Source organism: Cheilinus undulatus, linkage group 19 (genome assembly GCF_018320785.1).
Source record: "Cheilinus undulatus linkage group 19, ASM1832078v1, whole genome shotgun sequence".
Lineage (NCBI taxonomy): Eukaryota > Metazoa > Chordata > Actinopteri > Labriformes > Labridae > Cheilinus > Cheilinus undulatus.
In genome coordinates, this window is record NC_054883.1 from 3,532,483 (window position 1) to 3,549,349 (window position 16,867).

The window sequence follows — 16,867 nt, forward strand, 5'->3', positions numbered from 1 at the left end:
GATTATTTTATTTTCAGAAGTTAAACCTGGCCTAGAGGCATGCAGAATATTTAGCTGTAGTGTATTTGAGAAATGGTGCTCTTCAAAGAGGTCATAAGTTCTGCTGGGTATTTATATTTCTCTGTCCTGTAGTTCTCAACAGATGCTTTAAAATATTGTGTTCACTTGCTGACTGTTTTAATGTAAATGTGGAAGGGTCTCGTGTTGGTGTTTGCCTTTAAACCATCATTTGCTAGTGTTTCTGGTACTGAGTGAGAGAATGATGATGGGAATGAGGCATATATACTGTATACTGTTGGTTTAGTTTAGCTTTAATTACACACATTTCTACTTTGAATGAAGGTCACTCTTTTTACCTCAGAAGACACTGTAAGTTTTGTTAACTTGCACTTTATTTAAGATTTTGACAGTAATCCCTAAAACTGTCACCTGCATGATAAACCCTTGTAGCGATAAATGATGTCACTTTGGTTGCTATTTGCAGGGGTATGTTTTTCCAGAGCTCACACACCACTGAGTTTTTGGGCCTTTGACAGCTTGGCTCACATGTGGCTTTAACACGTGTGAGGCATTTTCTTTAACAGCCACAAAACCCAGCCCACTGGACCTTGAAAACAAAGGCCAGACTTTGTTGAGAGGTCCAGCCAGTCTGCGTTTTATGTGAGGCTGAGCTCACATGAGGAGGAGTTTAAATTAAAGCTGAGCATATGTTAAATGTCAGTGCTGGCCCGGCGGTTTTCTCTGGGCAGAGAAATGACTGTGGATGTTGACTCGCATCCAGAGCCGAGGAAATATGATCAGTAAATTTAATTTCCTACAACATTTAGACCTTTATGATACAGAATAGCCTGTTGAATTATGCTGATTTATGTATTTTCATGCCATTTTGAATTGTATTTGAGTGAAGGGAAACACTGCAGATTGTTTGGGAGCGGTTTAATCTCAAACAGATGTCATGATGGAAGGAGGATGGAAATAAGATTCTGCAAACATTCATCCAAATATTATTATATAGATCACTTTAATCTTTAAATAATTATCCAACATTTATACACTAAACCAGGAAAACAGGTGTGCTAACAAGAGCTCCTGATGAGTCAGTTATCAGGTTCTGGGGTAGAGTTTGCTGAATGCTAGCAGACTTCTTCACAGAAAGCAGGTTGAGGGCTTCTTGTGCCCTTTTTCAAACATCTTATATGCAAATATGAAGTTATAAAAAAGTAAAAACACGTTAGAAAGCAAAACATGTTATAACTTACATATTGATAAGTATATGCATCAGGATATCTGACTAAATCCTGTTTTCTTTCCATTTTTATTGGTATATCCCATTTAGTGACATGCTTTAAATAAGCACTGAGAGCCCAAAAGAATTTAGATTCCTCATTCAACCCCACGACTCTCAGAGCACTTTTATTGTGTTCAGTAGAGCACACACAGGCCATGTTTTTTTCTAATGTGTTTTAAGGTGTCACAAGCAAGCAATGATGCACTCTTGTGCCGTTTAACAGACTGTAAAAATAAACTGCCCATCTATTTTAGTCATATTTGTATGGACTTTGGAACTATGGAAGGGGATGAGGACCAGAACTCTGAGATTAAAGTCCGAACTCTGAGATTAAAGTCCGAACTCTGAGACTAAAGTCAGAATTATGAGATTAAAGTCAGAATTCTAAGATTAAAGTCAGAACTCTGAGATTAAAGTCAGAATTCTGAGAAAAAGTCAGAATTCTGAGATTAAACCAGAACTCTGAGATTAAAGTCAGAAAGATGAGGTTAAAACCATAATTCAATGATTAAAGTCTGAATTCTGAGATTAAGTCAGAATTCTGAGATTAAAGCCAGAATTATGAGATTAAAACCAGAACTCTGAGATTAAAGTCAGAATTCTGGGATTGAAACCAGATTGTTGAAATTAAAGTCAGAATTCTGAAAAAAAGTCGAGATTATGAGATTAAATTCTGAATTCTGAGATTCAACCAGAATTCTGAGATTAAAGTCAGAATTATGAGATTAACACCAGAATTCTGAGATTAAAATCCGAATTCTGAGATTAAAACCAGAATGTTAAGATTAAGGTCAGAATTCTGAGATTCAAGTCAGAAGCCTGACTTGAATCTCAGAATTCTGACTCTTTTCTCAGATTTCTGACTTTAAACTCAGAATTCTGGCCTTTTTTCTCACAAATAAAAATTTCTTCACAAAGTCCTTGAGGAGAGAGTTTAGCTTCAGAGCAACAAAAACAATAAATAGATGGCTAAAATGATCATCTAAGTCAATCCTTAAACATCTAATGGAGCAGTAACATTAAGGAGTACTAAAAGTGCTTTTTGTGCAGCCAGCAAAACAGAAATAAAGATTTTAATTTAGTGACTTATTACAGACGCCTGCTGAAAGATTAAAGACTTTATGTTTTTAAACTTTATTAGACATGTCTCATATAATGCTGTATTTTTCTTCATCCTGGTCCCCAATCCAGACCCAAACCCACTCTAACCCCTCCCAGCTCCCTCAGCAGGAGACAGTCAGCCTCTTCTTCATGTACAGAAAGGCGAGGTATGTCGCCCCTCCCAGAATACCTATCAACAGAGTGGTGCCTACAATCACTGGTGCATTCTTCCTCGCCACACGAAATGCTACAGGAAGCACAGCAGAGATGAGGATGTTGTTGACATGGCCAAGCACTCTCCTAAAAGCCGGACGTTCCACCACACGCTCGTAGTATGTCTCCAGGTTCACACGGTTACCGTTGCCCCAGTAGCGGCGGGAGAGGCCGAGGAACTTGAGGCGGTGTAAGGTGACAGCAAGAGAGACATCAGCCATGCTGAAGAACTCGCCGCACAGCCAGGACTGACTGCCTTCTTCTACAGGGGGAAGAGGATGGAGAAGAAGATGCAGAGCAGTAAGTTTAGGGGGATAACATCAAATTAAAAACCATACCATTAAAGTTTGATCATGTTGCCCATGTGTACGTGTGTGCTTTACACATATCCCAGTCAGAAAAATGAAATACAGTAGGTTCTCTGCAATCCCATGATCCTGAGTGTCTGTTGAGGGTCAGGAAGTGGGGGACAGCCATTAGAAATGAATGGGAATGGAGGAAAGTTGTACTCAACAGTTCTAAATGTACCTCTACACTGCAATTATCAACAGAAAATTTCTGCATACGCTGAACACCATTCCTACACTTCACAAAAATAAGTTTTTTCCTGTGTCATCTAGTCAGATAAGGGAGACGAGAGTTTTGAGGAGTCTTGTACTGAGCTAAGAGGCTAACTGAACTCTTGTATAAAATCCTCATCTTGTCACAAACATGCTTTCAAATGAAACGGTGATATAAATTTAGTATTAACTGAATAAACCTTGTGAGGTAAGCGACCAAGCAATGATGAGCTGTTCGTGAACAAGCCTGTGCTACGATACGGCTCTTCAATGTGAGCCACTGTAGCTAGCTCTGGTTTGAGTGCCAGTTTCTTTTCCTCCACCCACATTTAAAAAGCCAAACTGGTACAAAATTTAAAAAGCTGTTTGGGAGCCAAACAACCAGCTCTTTTGATCTGAGCTGTTGGTGTGTGTCTTAGGAGGTAGTGTACCTGGAGTTTCTTCCACCCTTCTCTGCAGCTCAGTCTCCACTTGGTCCATCACACTCTCCAGTTCATCCAGAAGCTTCTTCAGGTACTTCATGTTGTCATGGTCGAATAATTTGGACTGCAGAAACATTTTTATACATTATTAATCAATACATTTACAAAATGGAGGTTTCAACTGTTTTAAGGTGAAAGCAAAGCAGAGTATCACACAGAAAACTACTGCACACATTTTTTGCCTTTAGGTTGATTTTTTGCCTTAAATTGCAACAAAAGCTAAAATGTAAACAATACCCTGCAGGGTTGGAATGTAACTTTTAGATCTACCTGCCACTGTGTCTGGTGGATTCAAATTTCTACTAGCCAAGAGCATTTTTCACAAGTCACTCTATTTTTACAAACTGCATCACTTTATTTGGTTTAAAATCAAAATCAAGGCTCAAAAGTATTAAAGTTACAGGCTATATAATAAAAGCGAGTTTTTGCATAGATAATCCAGACTGTTGCTTCTTTTAATCCACGTCCTGTACTTGACCCTGCAAAGTTTGGCAAGGCAAGGCAAGTTTATTTGTATAGCACATTTCAGCAACAAGGAAAAAGAAACACAATGAAAACATTTTAAAAGAAAAATGTAAAGGTGATAAAAACAGCAAATAAAACCCCAAAAAGATAAAAACACCGATATTAAAGTAAAAGTTACTGTGCAGAGTTGGAATGAAAATAGAAACATTTGAAAAGTTATAACCTTTTTTAGTCAAAGGCAGCAGTGAACAGCCGTGTCTTCAACCTTGATTTAAAAGAGCTCAGACTGATGTTTTCTAGGAGTTTGTTCCAGATATATGGAGCATAGAAACTGAACGCTGATTCTCCATGTTTGGTTCGGACTCTAGGGACACAGAGCAGACCTGCACCAGACGACCTGAGTGGTCTGGATGGTTCATACTGGACTAGAAGGTCTCTGATGTACTTTGGGCCTAACCCATTCAGTGCTTCATAAGCTAACAGGAGGATCTTAAAGTCTATTCTCTGAGAGACAGGGAGCCAGTGAAGAGACCTCAGAACAGGAGTGATGTGGTCCACTCTCTTGGTCTTAGTGAGGACTCGAGCAGCAGCTTTCTGGATCAGCTGCAGCTGTCTGATTGACGTTTTAGGCAGACCAGTAAAGATACTGTTACAGTGGTCAACTCCACTAAATCAATGCATGGACAGGTTTTTCAAGGTCCCGCTGTGACATTAATCCTTTAATCTTAGAAATATTCTTGAGGTGATAAAAAGCTGACTTTGTAATTGTTCTTATGTGGTTTGAAAATTCAGGTCTGAATCCATGACACCCAGATTTCTGGCCTAGTCTGGGTTTTTAACTGAACTGTTTGCTGCGTTTCCTGCAGAGGCACTGCAATTTTGAAGGCATTTCCCTGCATTATAAATTTCAGACTTGCTAGAATTTAATCTTTCTTTCTTTTTTGCATGTTCTGCTGTCAAGAGAGAGACTGGTTCAAACACACTTTTAGTAGATACACTAGCTGTGGTAAACCTACTATCAAAGGATACTGAGTCAACCATCCTGCTCTGTTAAACAAAGTAAAAGCATGTTCTTGACTGAATAAGAATTACTTGTGTGCTCCTTTAATCGCATTGTTCTGCCACCTGTAAGAGGTCCCACCACACAATAAAACTAAATAAGCTGACTAACTGCTAAAACAGCTGATTCCTCAAAACATCAAATATTATCAGTAAAAGTTTGCTCTCTACTATGATCAACATTGCCATTAAATAAATAAAGTGAATTTGTTTTGGGTTGCATTTGGAGGTATCAATTTAGTAGTTATTTTGCATGCTTCAAAACTTTTGAAAGAAAAAAAAATCCCAACCTCACTAATTTCTAAACCCTGGCTATGGCCCTGCCTGTAAACATCTGACAGCAGCTCTGATACCCGGAGGAGAAGGAGTACATTTGTTTTAGTCAGTGAGCATATAGGTCAGCTCGGCTTCACTCATAAAGTTAGTCAACAAGGAGAAAACAAGGATTTAATTTATGTCATTAACTATAATGACAATCCTTCTGTTAGGTTAGGCTACTTTTATCTGCCTTCCCCAATGGCTAGTAATTTTGTCAAATTCACCTGACACTGCTCAGAAATACCTTCATTTGACAGGTGGAGGGTGTTTATTTCCCGCCATGCCTAGGTCTATCGTAGTATGCAAGGATCTACATGTATGATTTCGGGACATTTAGCCACATTTTAAGGGTCACATATTTTACCCCTTTAAGACAAGTTTATATTGGCTTTAGAGGTCCTCAAAACATGCCTGTGAAGTTTGTTGCTGAAAAAACACTCAAGTATTGGATTTTTGCATGTTTTAAAACCCCTCTGTTTCAGCCCTACTCAAAATGAGCTGTTTCTGTGTCTGTAGCTTTAAATGCTAATGAGCTGTCTGACTCCACCTCTGACCACGTCCCTCTCAGGAAATGGATGTGGCTTAATGAATGTGGTTCTCCTGATCCTCCTCTCAGCTGAGGAGCAGGAGAAGAGGGTGGAACTTTCCTCCAAGTGGAGGAGCCAACCGAACCTGGGGGCGGAGCTAACTTCCCACATGACATCATGAGGGGAAATCTGAGAACGGCTTTTTTCAGCACACATTTTCTGAAAGGTGGAGATAGAGAGGTGGGGAGGGGGTGGATTTTCCTGATTCTTCTCGTGAACAGGCCAGGGGCACATATTTTTGTTAGAAATGCCTGAAAAAGCGTGTTTTACATAATATGTGACCTTTAATATCACAGTTTAAATGTGGAATCAAAAAGGTAAATGTTTGGACATTGATCTGATGTCACTGTGTTGCTTTAGCTGTGTTTCTATGGCAAGTTCACAGTTTTAGTCACATGGGACTCTTGAGCGTGACATTACCATATCTGAGTGTGTTTTTGTGGCATCGGTAGCAATACAAAGCCTAAATTCAGTCATCAAGAGAAGAAATAATCTTTACTCAAGCTGAATGTACCTTCTGTTTTTGTGCGTTTGGGATTTTTATGGAGGCATGGCTATTGCAAGGTAAAACCTTCATTGTAAATGACAAAATACAAAACTTTAGCTCAACAAAAGTGCTCCAAACTAAAGAACTTACCTTCAAGCGCCTCTGTTTTGCTACATATGCATCCTTGAGCTCTGGGTTCTGCTCTGCCAGTTTCTTCAGCTCAGTTTGCGTGTTCCCAATCTGTGCTGTCAAACAAATACATACTAATGTTCATGTGAGAGAATAAGCACTAACTCGATTGTAACATAATTCTGGAACATTTGCATGAAGAAGTTGTTTTTGTGAGTCTCTGTACAGATTTTTCATTGAACCAACTGATGTTTTTGTGATAAGAAGAGGAATGGCATATCTTATCCTAATGTCATGCATTTCCATAGCAAGTTACTCTATAATGGAGTTGAAAATGGTGTTGAAATTATTGAAATTATTATTATACATGCCAAGTTTTTTTTTTTTTTGCCACTTATTTTGTCAACTTAAATCATTTTTGATATTTTTTTGCAATTTTGCTACTTTTTAAGATACTTCTGACCCATTTTTTGCAACTTTTTTGGAACTTTTTGCCACATTTTTGCTACATCCTTGACCGTTTTGATAGTTATTGCCTAATTTTGCTATTATTTGGACATTTTTTGCCATTTTTTTTTCATCAATTTTTACCATGTTTTAGCATCTGTAACCCTTTTTGCCACTTTTCTGCCACTTGTAACCTATTTTGCCACTTTTTTTGACAAAATCAACCCATTTTTGCCACCTTCTTGCCAATTTTCACTCACTTTGCCTTTGTTTGGACACTTTTTTGCCCAATTTTGCCCATTTTTTAATCAGTTAGAAACCCTTTTAACCACCTTTATACAACATTTAACCCTTTTGGCAAATTGTAACCCATTTTTTCCACCTTTTTGACACTTTCAAAATGTTTTGCCCATTTTAACCAATTTTTTTGGCCCCTTATGCCAATTGTTAACCATTTTTGACTTTCTCTTGCCACTTTTTGCCTAATATCTCATCTCTAATTAATACTTCCTATATACTGTGGCAGAACCGAGGAATTAAAGTTTTTAGAGACCTCTATAAAGACGGCACTTTCATTACCTTTTCAGATTTATTTTCAAATTTTCATCTACCTGCATCCCATTTATTTCTTTATTTTCAAATTAGACATTGTGCCGCCTCACTTCATCAACGCTATCCTTCCCTCCCCTCAGTCATGGATGACGTTTTCACTTTGAACTCTTATCAGAAATCTCTGATATCTAATATTCATGGCAAGCTCATGGGCCTTGAAGATAACCTATTTATTAAAACTAAAAAGGCTTGGAACATGAGTTAGGAGTAAATTTGACTGATCAATGGTGGGATAAGGCAAGTTCAAAAACTCATTGAGCCAGGCTGCAGTTAATGAAGCTTATGTGTTAGTTCAAGCTGCAAGACTGTTCCATTTAATTCACCCTTTCATTCATTAGTAACCACTCACTCACCTGTCCCCCCTTTTCCCACACCTGCTTTTGCTCTAGTAACCATCAATGGGCGTCTACTCACTTAAGCTCTAAGTCTCTTACTCATCTTATCTTACTCCTTCCATTACCACCACCAGTGTCTGGACCAATGGTTTTCAAACATTTTTTTTGCCAAAGGCACTTCAAAAAGCAAGCTGACGTCTCAAAGCACACCATATTAATGTCCTTGCAAAATAGCCTCTTTAGCATGTGTAGCAAGTAGCAACATGTCCCAGTCCCAACTGCATGCAATGTGAGCGAGCGCCAGCTACAACATCAGTTTGGTTACAGAGTTTCCTTTTGTAGCATCCTGACACTCTGCAAGTGATGCACTGCAGCTCCCCAGGTTTATCCCCAGTCACCCTGTTCCTATTTTCTCTCTGTCGCTCCTATTAAGATGGACAAGTAACAAGGGAAGAGGTTGCACAAAGGATAACAAGACACCAGGAGTGTCCCACCAGAGGATATTCTTAATTTTCACTTTTCTCACTCCCGAAACTTGTTAGCTTGTTCTACAAAGAGGAGTGTGTTGCATGGATATTCTCCATACCCATTTATAAAGTTTTATGGTCTGACTTGTGCTAACATAGAGATAAAACTATGTGGCTCACAGCTGTTAGAGGCACCATACCTCTGATTTTCTGAGTAAAAGCATGAGATGTCATCTTTTTACATGTAAATTTACATTTGCATATTTAACAGATAGCAGATTGACAGTGAGCACGCAATGCTATATGTTGCAATGCAACATGTAACGCTTACAAGCAGTAAGGACATTGGTTATAGTCTCTTTAGTTGTTGCATAGTTGTAGTACCTATGTAAAGTCAGACTAATTTTCAAGGCACACCTAGACTTGTCTCAAGGCACACCATTTGAGAACCACTGGTCTAGACTACATGGGGGGGGTATCCTATCCTGCTGTCCGCCTCACTACCCCTTCAAGTTCATAAATACATCACCATGGGGTCTATACGCCAAAGATATTTCACAATTCCAAATATTGCCAAACATTTCCAAATTTGTAAAATAAATCATTGTAAAACTTGTATAAGTCTCTCCTGATTGAACTACAGTTCAAGGTTTTACATATGGTCCAACCAAATCTAGACTCCCTGAAATACATCCTAATGTTCCAGGTTTATGTGATAGATGTCATGCTTCCTGGTGTAACCTGAGTCATATGTTTGTTTTCTGTCTAAGACTACATACATTTTGGAGTGACTATTTTATGACCTTGTCAAAAGTTCTAGGAATTCAGGTAAAGATGGACCCCTTTACTGCTATATTAGGGATCTCAGCTGATCTAGGTCTTCTAACCCCTTTCTATATCATTGTGGCTTAATGATGTTATGTCATTTCTCAAATTAGAGAAGATAAGTTTAATAGTGAAAACCAATTATAACAAAATTGTTAAAAATTGAACTGTTTTCTTAATTATTTTAATTCATTGCCAGTCTCCTCTCCAAACTAGACCTCCACCCCCATACCCCCTTCATTTTTTTTAACTCATTTATTTTATAGTTTGTTTGCTTATAATATCATTTTCATTATCATTTATCTGTTTTGTGACTACCCTATTTAGAATAATGTATTTTATTGCTTTGCAATGGGAACATGATTTTTTTTATACTTTCTTCTAATGCAGAGACAATGTTAAAAAAAACAAAACAATAGGTATTGTTTATTTTTAATCTGCATCACTGAATTTTGCTCTGATAAATTAAAAAATAAAGGAAGACCCTTCTGATACTACTTTTGCAAGGACATCTGATAAATCTATGCTCAACCGACTGGAAACAGAGTTTAATTATTTCCTGGAAAACCCAACAAAAAAAAACTCCATAAAAAACCTCACACAGTGAGCCTTACTTCGTATACAAGTAGCTGCATACGCAGGTATGTGCGAGTCCACTGTGATCTCAGGGTGGAGGATGCAGCCATGGGTGTAGGCATCCATCTGTAGAGAGTCCAGCAGCTCTCTGTAGTGCTGGACTCTGTGATAGTATGTACTGCCTTCTTCAGGAATGAGCTTTGGAGTGCCTGATACAGATAAACATGTCAAGACAAGAAAGGTGCAGTGATGAAAACAGGTATTTTGTTTCTCTCTTCAGATGAATCATGGCAGTGGTGAAGGTATTTTCTGCCACTCTTAAACAGAGAAAAGAAAGGTTTACACACTGTGAGCTTGTCTAAGAGGGACTACTTGAGGGTTAGTTTTCTGGTGTTTCAACATAGAGTATTCAAACAAACAGTTTTTGTTGGCTTAAACTGTTCAATGCTTACCAAATTCTCTCTTCTTTAAGGGCAACTGGATGAAACGCTTGACACAAAGTTATCATGGATCAGTGAAGAAAACACAAGAAAAAAAAAAAGAAAATTTGAAAAAATGTGGTTGAATAACAAAAAAAAATCCAACAAATTCATAAAATAAAATAAAACTTACAATGCAACAAAAACTGTTAAAAGTAAAAATCAAAGTTCAGAGATGAAGTTCCAGCTTGGAATAGTCCTGGTGTGGCACTGGTACAGCAAGACCATTTCCATTCAGTCTTACCTTCATTGAAATTTTGCTCAAGGTAGTCCATGATCTGCGTTGGGTCACAGATGACATTATCATTGTGGACTAGGACCGGCACTTCGCCCGTTGGATTCAGACGCATAAACCAGGGCTCGTTGTGTTCACTGAGGGGTAGACTCACGTCATATTCCTCACATTGCAAACCTTTCTCTGCTATGGCCAGACGCACCTGTAAAAGATCATAACTGACTATTAAAGTTGACATTTCTTAGTGTTTACAACTGTAAAACAACAGATATGACTATTAAAGTTGATATGTCTAAGTGTTTACAACTGTAAAACAACAGAAATGACTATTAAAGTTGATAAGTCTTTGTGTTTACATCTGTAAAACTACAGATATGACTATTAAAGTTAATAAGTCTTTGTGTTTACACCTGTAAAAATACAGATATGACTATTAAAGTTGATAAGTCTAAGTGTTTACAACTGTAAAACAACAGAAATGACTATTAAAGTTGATAAGTCTAAGTGTTTACAACTGTAAAACTACAGAAATGACTATTAAAGTTGATAAGTCTTTGTGTTTACACCTGTCAAACTACAGATATGACTATTAAAGTTAATAAGTCTTTGTGTTTACACCTGTAAAACTACAGATATGACTATTAAAGTTGATAAGTCTCAGGGTTTACACCTGTAAAACTACAGCAGTGATTTTCAAACTATTTTCTCCCAAGGCACACCTAAGGTTAAGCCAAAATCTCAAGGCACACCATATTTAAATCAATACAAAACAGACTTTTAAAATAATGTTACAGTCAAGGTGGCCTATAGGGGGAAATAAAGGGGAGAGCTTTCTGGGGCCCAGCCAACTGAGGGATCATGGAGATGGCAAAAGGTGGCAAAAATGGGTCAAAGGTGATGACAAAACATGGCAAAATTGGGCAAAAAGTGGCTAAACAAAGTCAGGAATGGGCAAAACTTAGTAAAAAGTGGCCAACCTTGGCGCGCCGGTAGTTGAGTGGTTAAGGCGCACACCATATACGCAGGCTACCCTGCGTTGATAAGTCTTTGTGTTTACACCTGTAAAACTACAGATATGACTATTAAAGTTGATAAGTCTTTGTGTTTACACCTGTAAAACTACAGATATGACTATTAAAGTTGATAAGTCTAAGTGTTTACACCTGTAAAACTACAGAAATGACTATCAAAGTTGATATGTCTTAGTGTTTACACCTGTAAAACTACAGATATGACTATCAAAGTTGATAAGTCTTAGTGTTTACACCTGTAAAACTACAGATATGACTATCAAAGTTGATATGTCTTAGTGTTTACACCTGTAAAACAACAGAAATGACTATTAAAGTTGATATGTCTCAGTGTTTACACCTGTAAAACTACAGAAATGACAATTAAAGTTGATAAGTCTTAGTGTTTACACCTGTAAACTACAGATATGACTATTAAAGTTGACAATTCTTAGTGTTGACAACTGTAAAACTACAGATATGACTATTAAAGTTGACAATTCTTAGTGTTGACAACTGTAAAACTACAGATATGACTATTAAAGTTGACAATTCTTAGTGTTGACAACTGTAAAACTACAGATATGACTATTAAAGTTGATATGTCTAAGTGTTTACACCTGTAAAAATACAGAAATGACTATCAAAGTTAATAAGTCTTAGTGTTGACACCTGTAAAACTACAGATATGACTATCAAAGTTGATAAGTCTTAGTGTTTACACCTGTAAAACTACAGATATGACTATTAAAGTTGACAATTCTTCGTGTTGACACCTGTAAAACTACAGATATGACTATTAAAGTTGGTAAGTCTAAGTGTTTACACCTGTAAAACTACAGATATGACTACCAAAGTTGACAATTCTTCGTGTTGACACCTGTAAAACTACAGATATGACTATTAAAGTTGGTAAGTCTAAGTGTTTACACCTGTAAAACTACGGATATGACTATTAAAGTTGACAAGTCTAAGTGTTTACACCTGTAAAACAACAGAAATGACTATTTAAGTTGATAAGTCTTAGTGTTCACACCTGTAAACCTACAGAAATGACTATTAAAGTTGATAAGTCTTAGTGTTTACACCTGTAAAACTACAGATATGACTATTAAAGTTGACAATTCTTAGTGTTGACAACTGTAAAACTACAGATATGACTATTAAAGTTGACATTTCTTAGTGTTTACACCTGTAAAACTACAGATATGACTATTAAAGTTGATATGTCTAAGTGTTTACACCTGTAAAACAACAGAAATGACTATCAAAGTTGATAAGTCTAAGTGTTGACACCTGTAAACTACAGAAATGACTATCAAAGTTAATAAGTCTTTGTGTTGACACCTTTAAAACTACAGATATGACTATCAAAGTTGATAAGTCCTCGTGTTTACACCTGTAAAACTACAGATATGACTATTAAAGTTGGTAAGTCTAAGTGTTTACACCTGTAAAACAACAGAAATGACTATTTAAGTTGATAAGTCTAAGTGTTTACACCTGTAAAACTACAGATTTGACTATTAAAGTTGACAATTCTTAGTGTTTACACCTGTAAAACTACAGAAATGACTATCAAAGTTGATAAGTCTTAGTGTTCACACCTGTAAACCTACAGATATGACTATTAAAGTTAATAAGTCTTAGTGTTTACACCTGTAAAACTACGGATATGACTATTAAAGTTGAGAAGTCTAAGTGTTTACACCTGTAAAACTACAGATTTGACTATTAAAGTTGACAATTCTTAGTGTTTACACCTGTAAAACTACAGAAATGACTATCAAAGTTGATAAGTCTTAGTGTTTACACCTGTAAACTACAGAAATGACTATCAAAGTTGATAAGTCTAAGTGTTTACACCTGTAAACTACAGAAATGACTATTAAAGTTGATAAGTCTAAGTGTTTACACCTGTAAAACAACAGAAATGACTATCAAAGTTGATAAGTCTTAGTGTTTACACCTGTAAAACTACAGATATGACTATCAAAGTTGATAAGTCTTAGTGTTTACACCTGTAAAACTACAGATATGACTATCAAAGTTGATAAGTCTTAGTGTTTACACCTGTAAAACTACAGATATGACTATCAAAGTTGATAAGTCTTAGTGTTTACACCTGTAAAACTACAGATATGACTATCAAAGTTGATAAGTCTTAGTGTTTACACCTGTAAAACTACAGATATGACTGTTAAAGTTGACAATTCTTAGTGTTTACACCTGTAAAACTACAGAAATGACTATCAAAGTTGATAAGTCTAAGTGTTTACACCTGTAAAACTACAGAAATGACTGTTAAAGTTGATAAGTCTTAGTGTTTACACCTGTAAAACTACAGATATGACTATTAAAGTTGATAAGTCTTGGTGTTTACATCTAAACTACATGTATCTGAATCTGTTCTTGACTTTTGATCACAACAACTAAATTTAAAAAGTCCATACATTGTCTTGCACTCTGTTTTCATTGTGATTACAAGTAATTGGTTAATTTCTCGACATGTGAATATACTGATGTGTGTTATCTTAGTGCTAAAATTCTGTTTATCTCCCGATAACTAGTCATCTTCATGTGATGTCAAGAAGAGGACTGAAATTATGGGAAATTGGTTTTGACATATCTAGATAATGATGTAAAAAAGATGAGATCTTAAGGACTCAACTGAATTTATTTTTAACCTCTTTACCCCTCTTTTTCTGCCTGTTTTCGCTACTTTAAACCAACATGTGCAACTTTCTGCTTATTGTTTGCCTCTCGTCCATTTTTGCAACTTTTAATTGTATTTCATCATCTTTTCTGCCCATTTTTGCCATTTTAAACCTATTTTTGCCACAGTCCATCTCTTTTTGCCTCTGTTTATCAATGGTTGCTTCTTTTGGCCAATTCCCACACTTATTAATCCTATTTCACCTCATTTTTTGTCCATTTTTGCAACTTAAACTCATTTTTGCCTCTTTTTTTTCCTCTGTTCATCCTTTTTTTGCTGGATTTTACCCATTTTTGCCCCTTTAACCCATTTTAATTCTGTTTTAAGAAAAAGAGTTGACATTTTGAATACAGCTATATACTACAGCATAGATAAATTAAAACATTCATATACAGTATATTGATACAGTTGTAAGAAAACGTATGTGAACCCCTTGGAATTACCTGGATTTCTGCATAAATTGGTCATAAAATGTGACCTGATGAAGTCAGAATAATAGACAGACACAGTCATCTTAAAGTAGTACCACACAAACAATGACATGTTTTCATGTTTTTATTGAATACATGTAAACATTCACAGCGCAGGGTGGATAAAGTATGTGAACCCCTAGGCTAATGACTCCCCCAGCTAATCAAAGTCAGGGGTCAGCCAACCTGGAGTCCAGTCAATGAGACAAGATCAGAGTTGCTGGTTAAGGATGCCCTGTTGTGTAAAAAACACACGCCAGTATTGGTTTCATCAGCGGACAAATGAATTCCAAAGTTTATGAAGACATTTTGCAGGAGAACTTAAGACCATCTGTCCACTAATTGAAGCAGTATGGCTTGAACAGAGGAGAATACGCCTCCTGGAGTGGCCCAGTCAGAGTCCTGACCTCAACCAAAGTGAGAGGCTGTGGCGTGACCTCAAGAGAGCGATTCACACCAGAAATCCCAAGGATATTGCTGAACTGAAACAGTTTTGTAAAGAGGAATGGTCCAAATTTCTCCTGACCGTTGTGCAGGTCTGATTCGTAACTACAGGAAAATGTTTGGTTGAGGTTACTGCTGCTTAAGGAGGGTCAAACAGTTATTAAATCCAAGGGTTCACAGACTTTTTCCACCCTGCACCATGAATGTTTACATGTTGTATTCAATAAAAACATGACAGATCAGATCACATATTATGAGCAGTTTATGCAGAAATCCAAGTAATTTCAAAAGGTTCACATACTTTCTCTTGCAGCTGTATAGTTTTTGCTTTGATAAAAGTGGTTATCATTCACGAATAAATAATAAAATATGGTTATCACAGCTTAACTTTACATTGGACCATGATTTTGCAGACCTCCATGGGACCCCCACTTCACTGGGACCCAGAACACTCTCCCTTTTCAGCCTTTATGAATGGCCATGAATGTATTTATGATGTATTTATGTGACTTTCAAAAGCACATTTAAAATAAACATTTATGATTCACTGTAGTGCGATGAGGAATAACTGGCACAATCAAAAAGGTACCTGGCATTGAAAAGGGGAAAATTCTAGTTTATGTCAGGGCACATGTCTAAAGTAACAGGAACACGGCCATGATTTAAAAACAGGCTTCCTTTGCAGCAGTATGATTTGTATGGGTTGTGGGCTTCGATGGGGAGGAATTCTGATTTGTTTAACAGATACTTACCACAGATAACTAGAATGTCTAAATACCTAAAAACCAGTCGAAAAGAAAACCAATGTAAATATTCCTGTGGTGAAAAGCAATGGCATGTTATACAACCCTGTTATTCAATAAGACAACTCTATGTGCATGGCATGCAGACATGAAGACCTTATTTAACAGTTAGTAAATTAAAGCTCTGGGAGGGAGCTGTCCATAGATTCGTGGTGCTGAAAGGCAAAGACACTCACCTTCTGAGAATTAAAAGACTGCGTCCAGTGGTAAAGCGTTAACTTTGACTCGCTTTGTTTCGCAGCTGTACTGCATTGCTGCTGCACATCTTGTTCTGAGCTCTTCTCCAGGAGGGCTGCTTTCTCATCTTGGGTCTCGACAGAGCTGCTTTCGGACGCCATTTTATTTGTTAATGTTGCAGGGGACAAGTGAGGACAGCGCACCACATGACAGTCGACAAAATACACCCCCTACCGGCGCGGAGTGGAACATCCCTCTTCTTCATGAGACTTTAATGAAAAATAGATGCCTAAATTTAACGACGTGTTTTAACGGTCTGTTCATATCTGAACAATTTATTCTTCCCTCTTATTTTCTCGTACCTTTTCTTCTTCATCATCTGTTTTGTTTTTTGTGACTAACGGTCAATCGCATTGTTTCCGGTTGTAACGTCCATATGCATAAAAATACACACTTGCCATATTCACGACAGGAACTTAATTTTTTCATATGCCTACGCGTACAATTTCTCTAAAGAGAGCGGTTTATATGTGTAATGAATGTTTTTAGTTTAATGTACTCAAAATGACAACGGAAAGACAC

General features: G+C 37.0%; 1 protein-coding gene across 1 annotated transcript; it reads right to left on the reverse strand.

The window, feature by feature from the left end:
• Positions 1 to 2,178: 2,178 nt before the first annotated feature.
• On the reverse strand, positions 2,179 to 16,446 carry gdap1 (ganglioside induced differentiation associated protein 1). Its single transcript, XM_041814404.1, has 6 exons — positions 16,285 to 16,446; positions 10,675 to 10,867; positions 9,990 to 10,160; positions 6,711 to 6,805; positions 3,594 to 3,708; positions 2,179 to 2,864 (listed from the first exon to the last, which is right to left on the reverse strand). Exons 1-6 carry the CDS (start codon positions 16,444 to 16,446, stop codon positions 2,512 to 2,514), a joined length of 1,089 nt encoding a protein of 362 aa, XP_041670338.1. The 3' UTR covers positions 2,179 to 2,511.
• Between the last annotated feature and the right edge of the window lie 421 nt (positions 16,447 to 16,867).

Coding starts and splice junctions, on each gene's coding strand:
- gdap1 (XM_041814404.1), bottom strand. CDS start 16,446: ATGGCGTCCGAAAGCAGCTCTGTCGAGACCCAAGATGAGAAAGCAGCC. Junction 10,868..16,284: donor AGTCTTTTAATTCTCAGAAG/GTGAGTGTCTTT, acceptor GATCTTTTACAG/GTGCGTCTGGCCATAGCAGA. Junction 6,806..9,989: donor TGCAGCTACTTGTATACGAA/GTAAGGCTCACT, acceptor TTTGTTTGACAG/CACAGATTGGGAACACGCAA.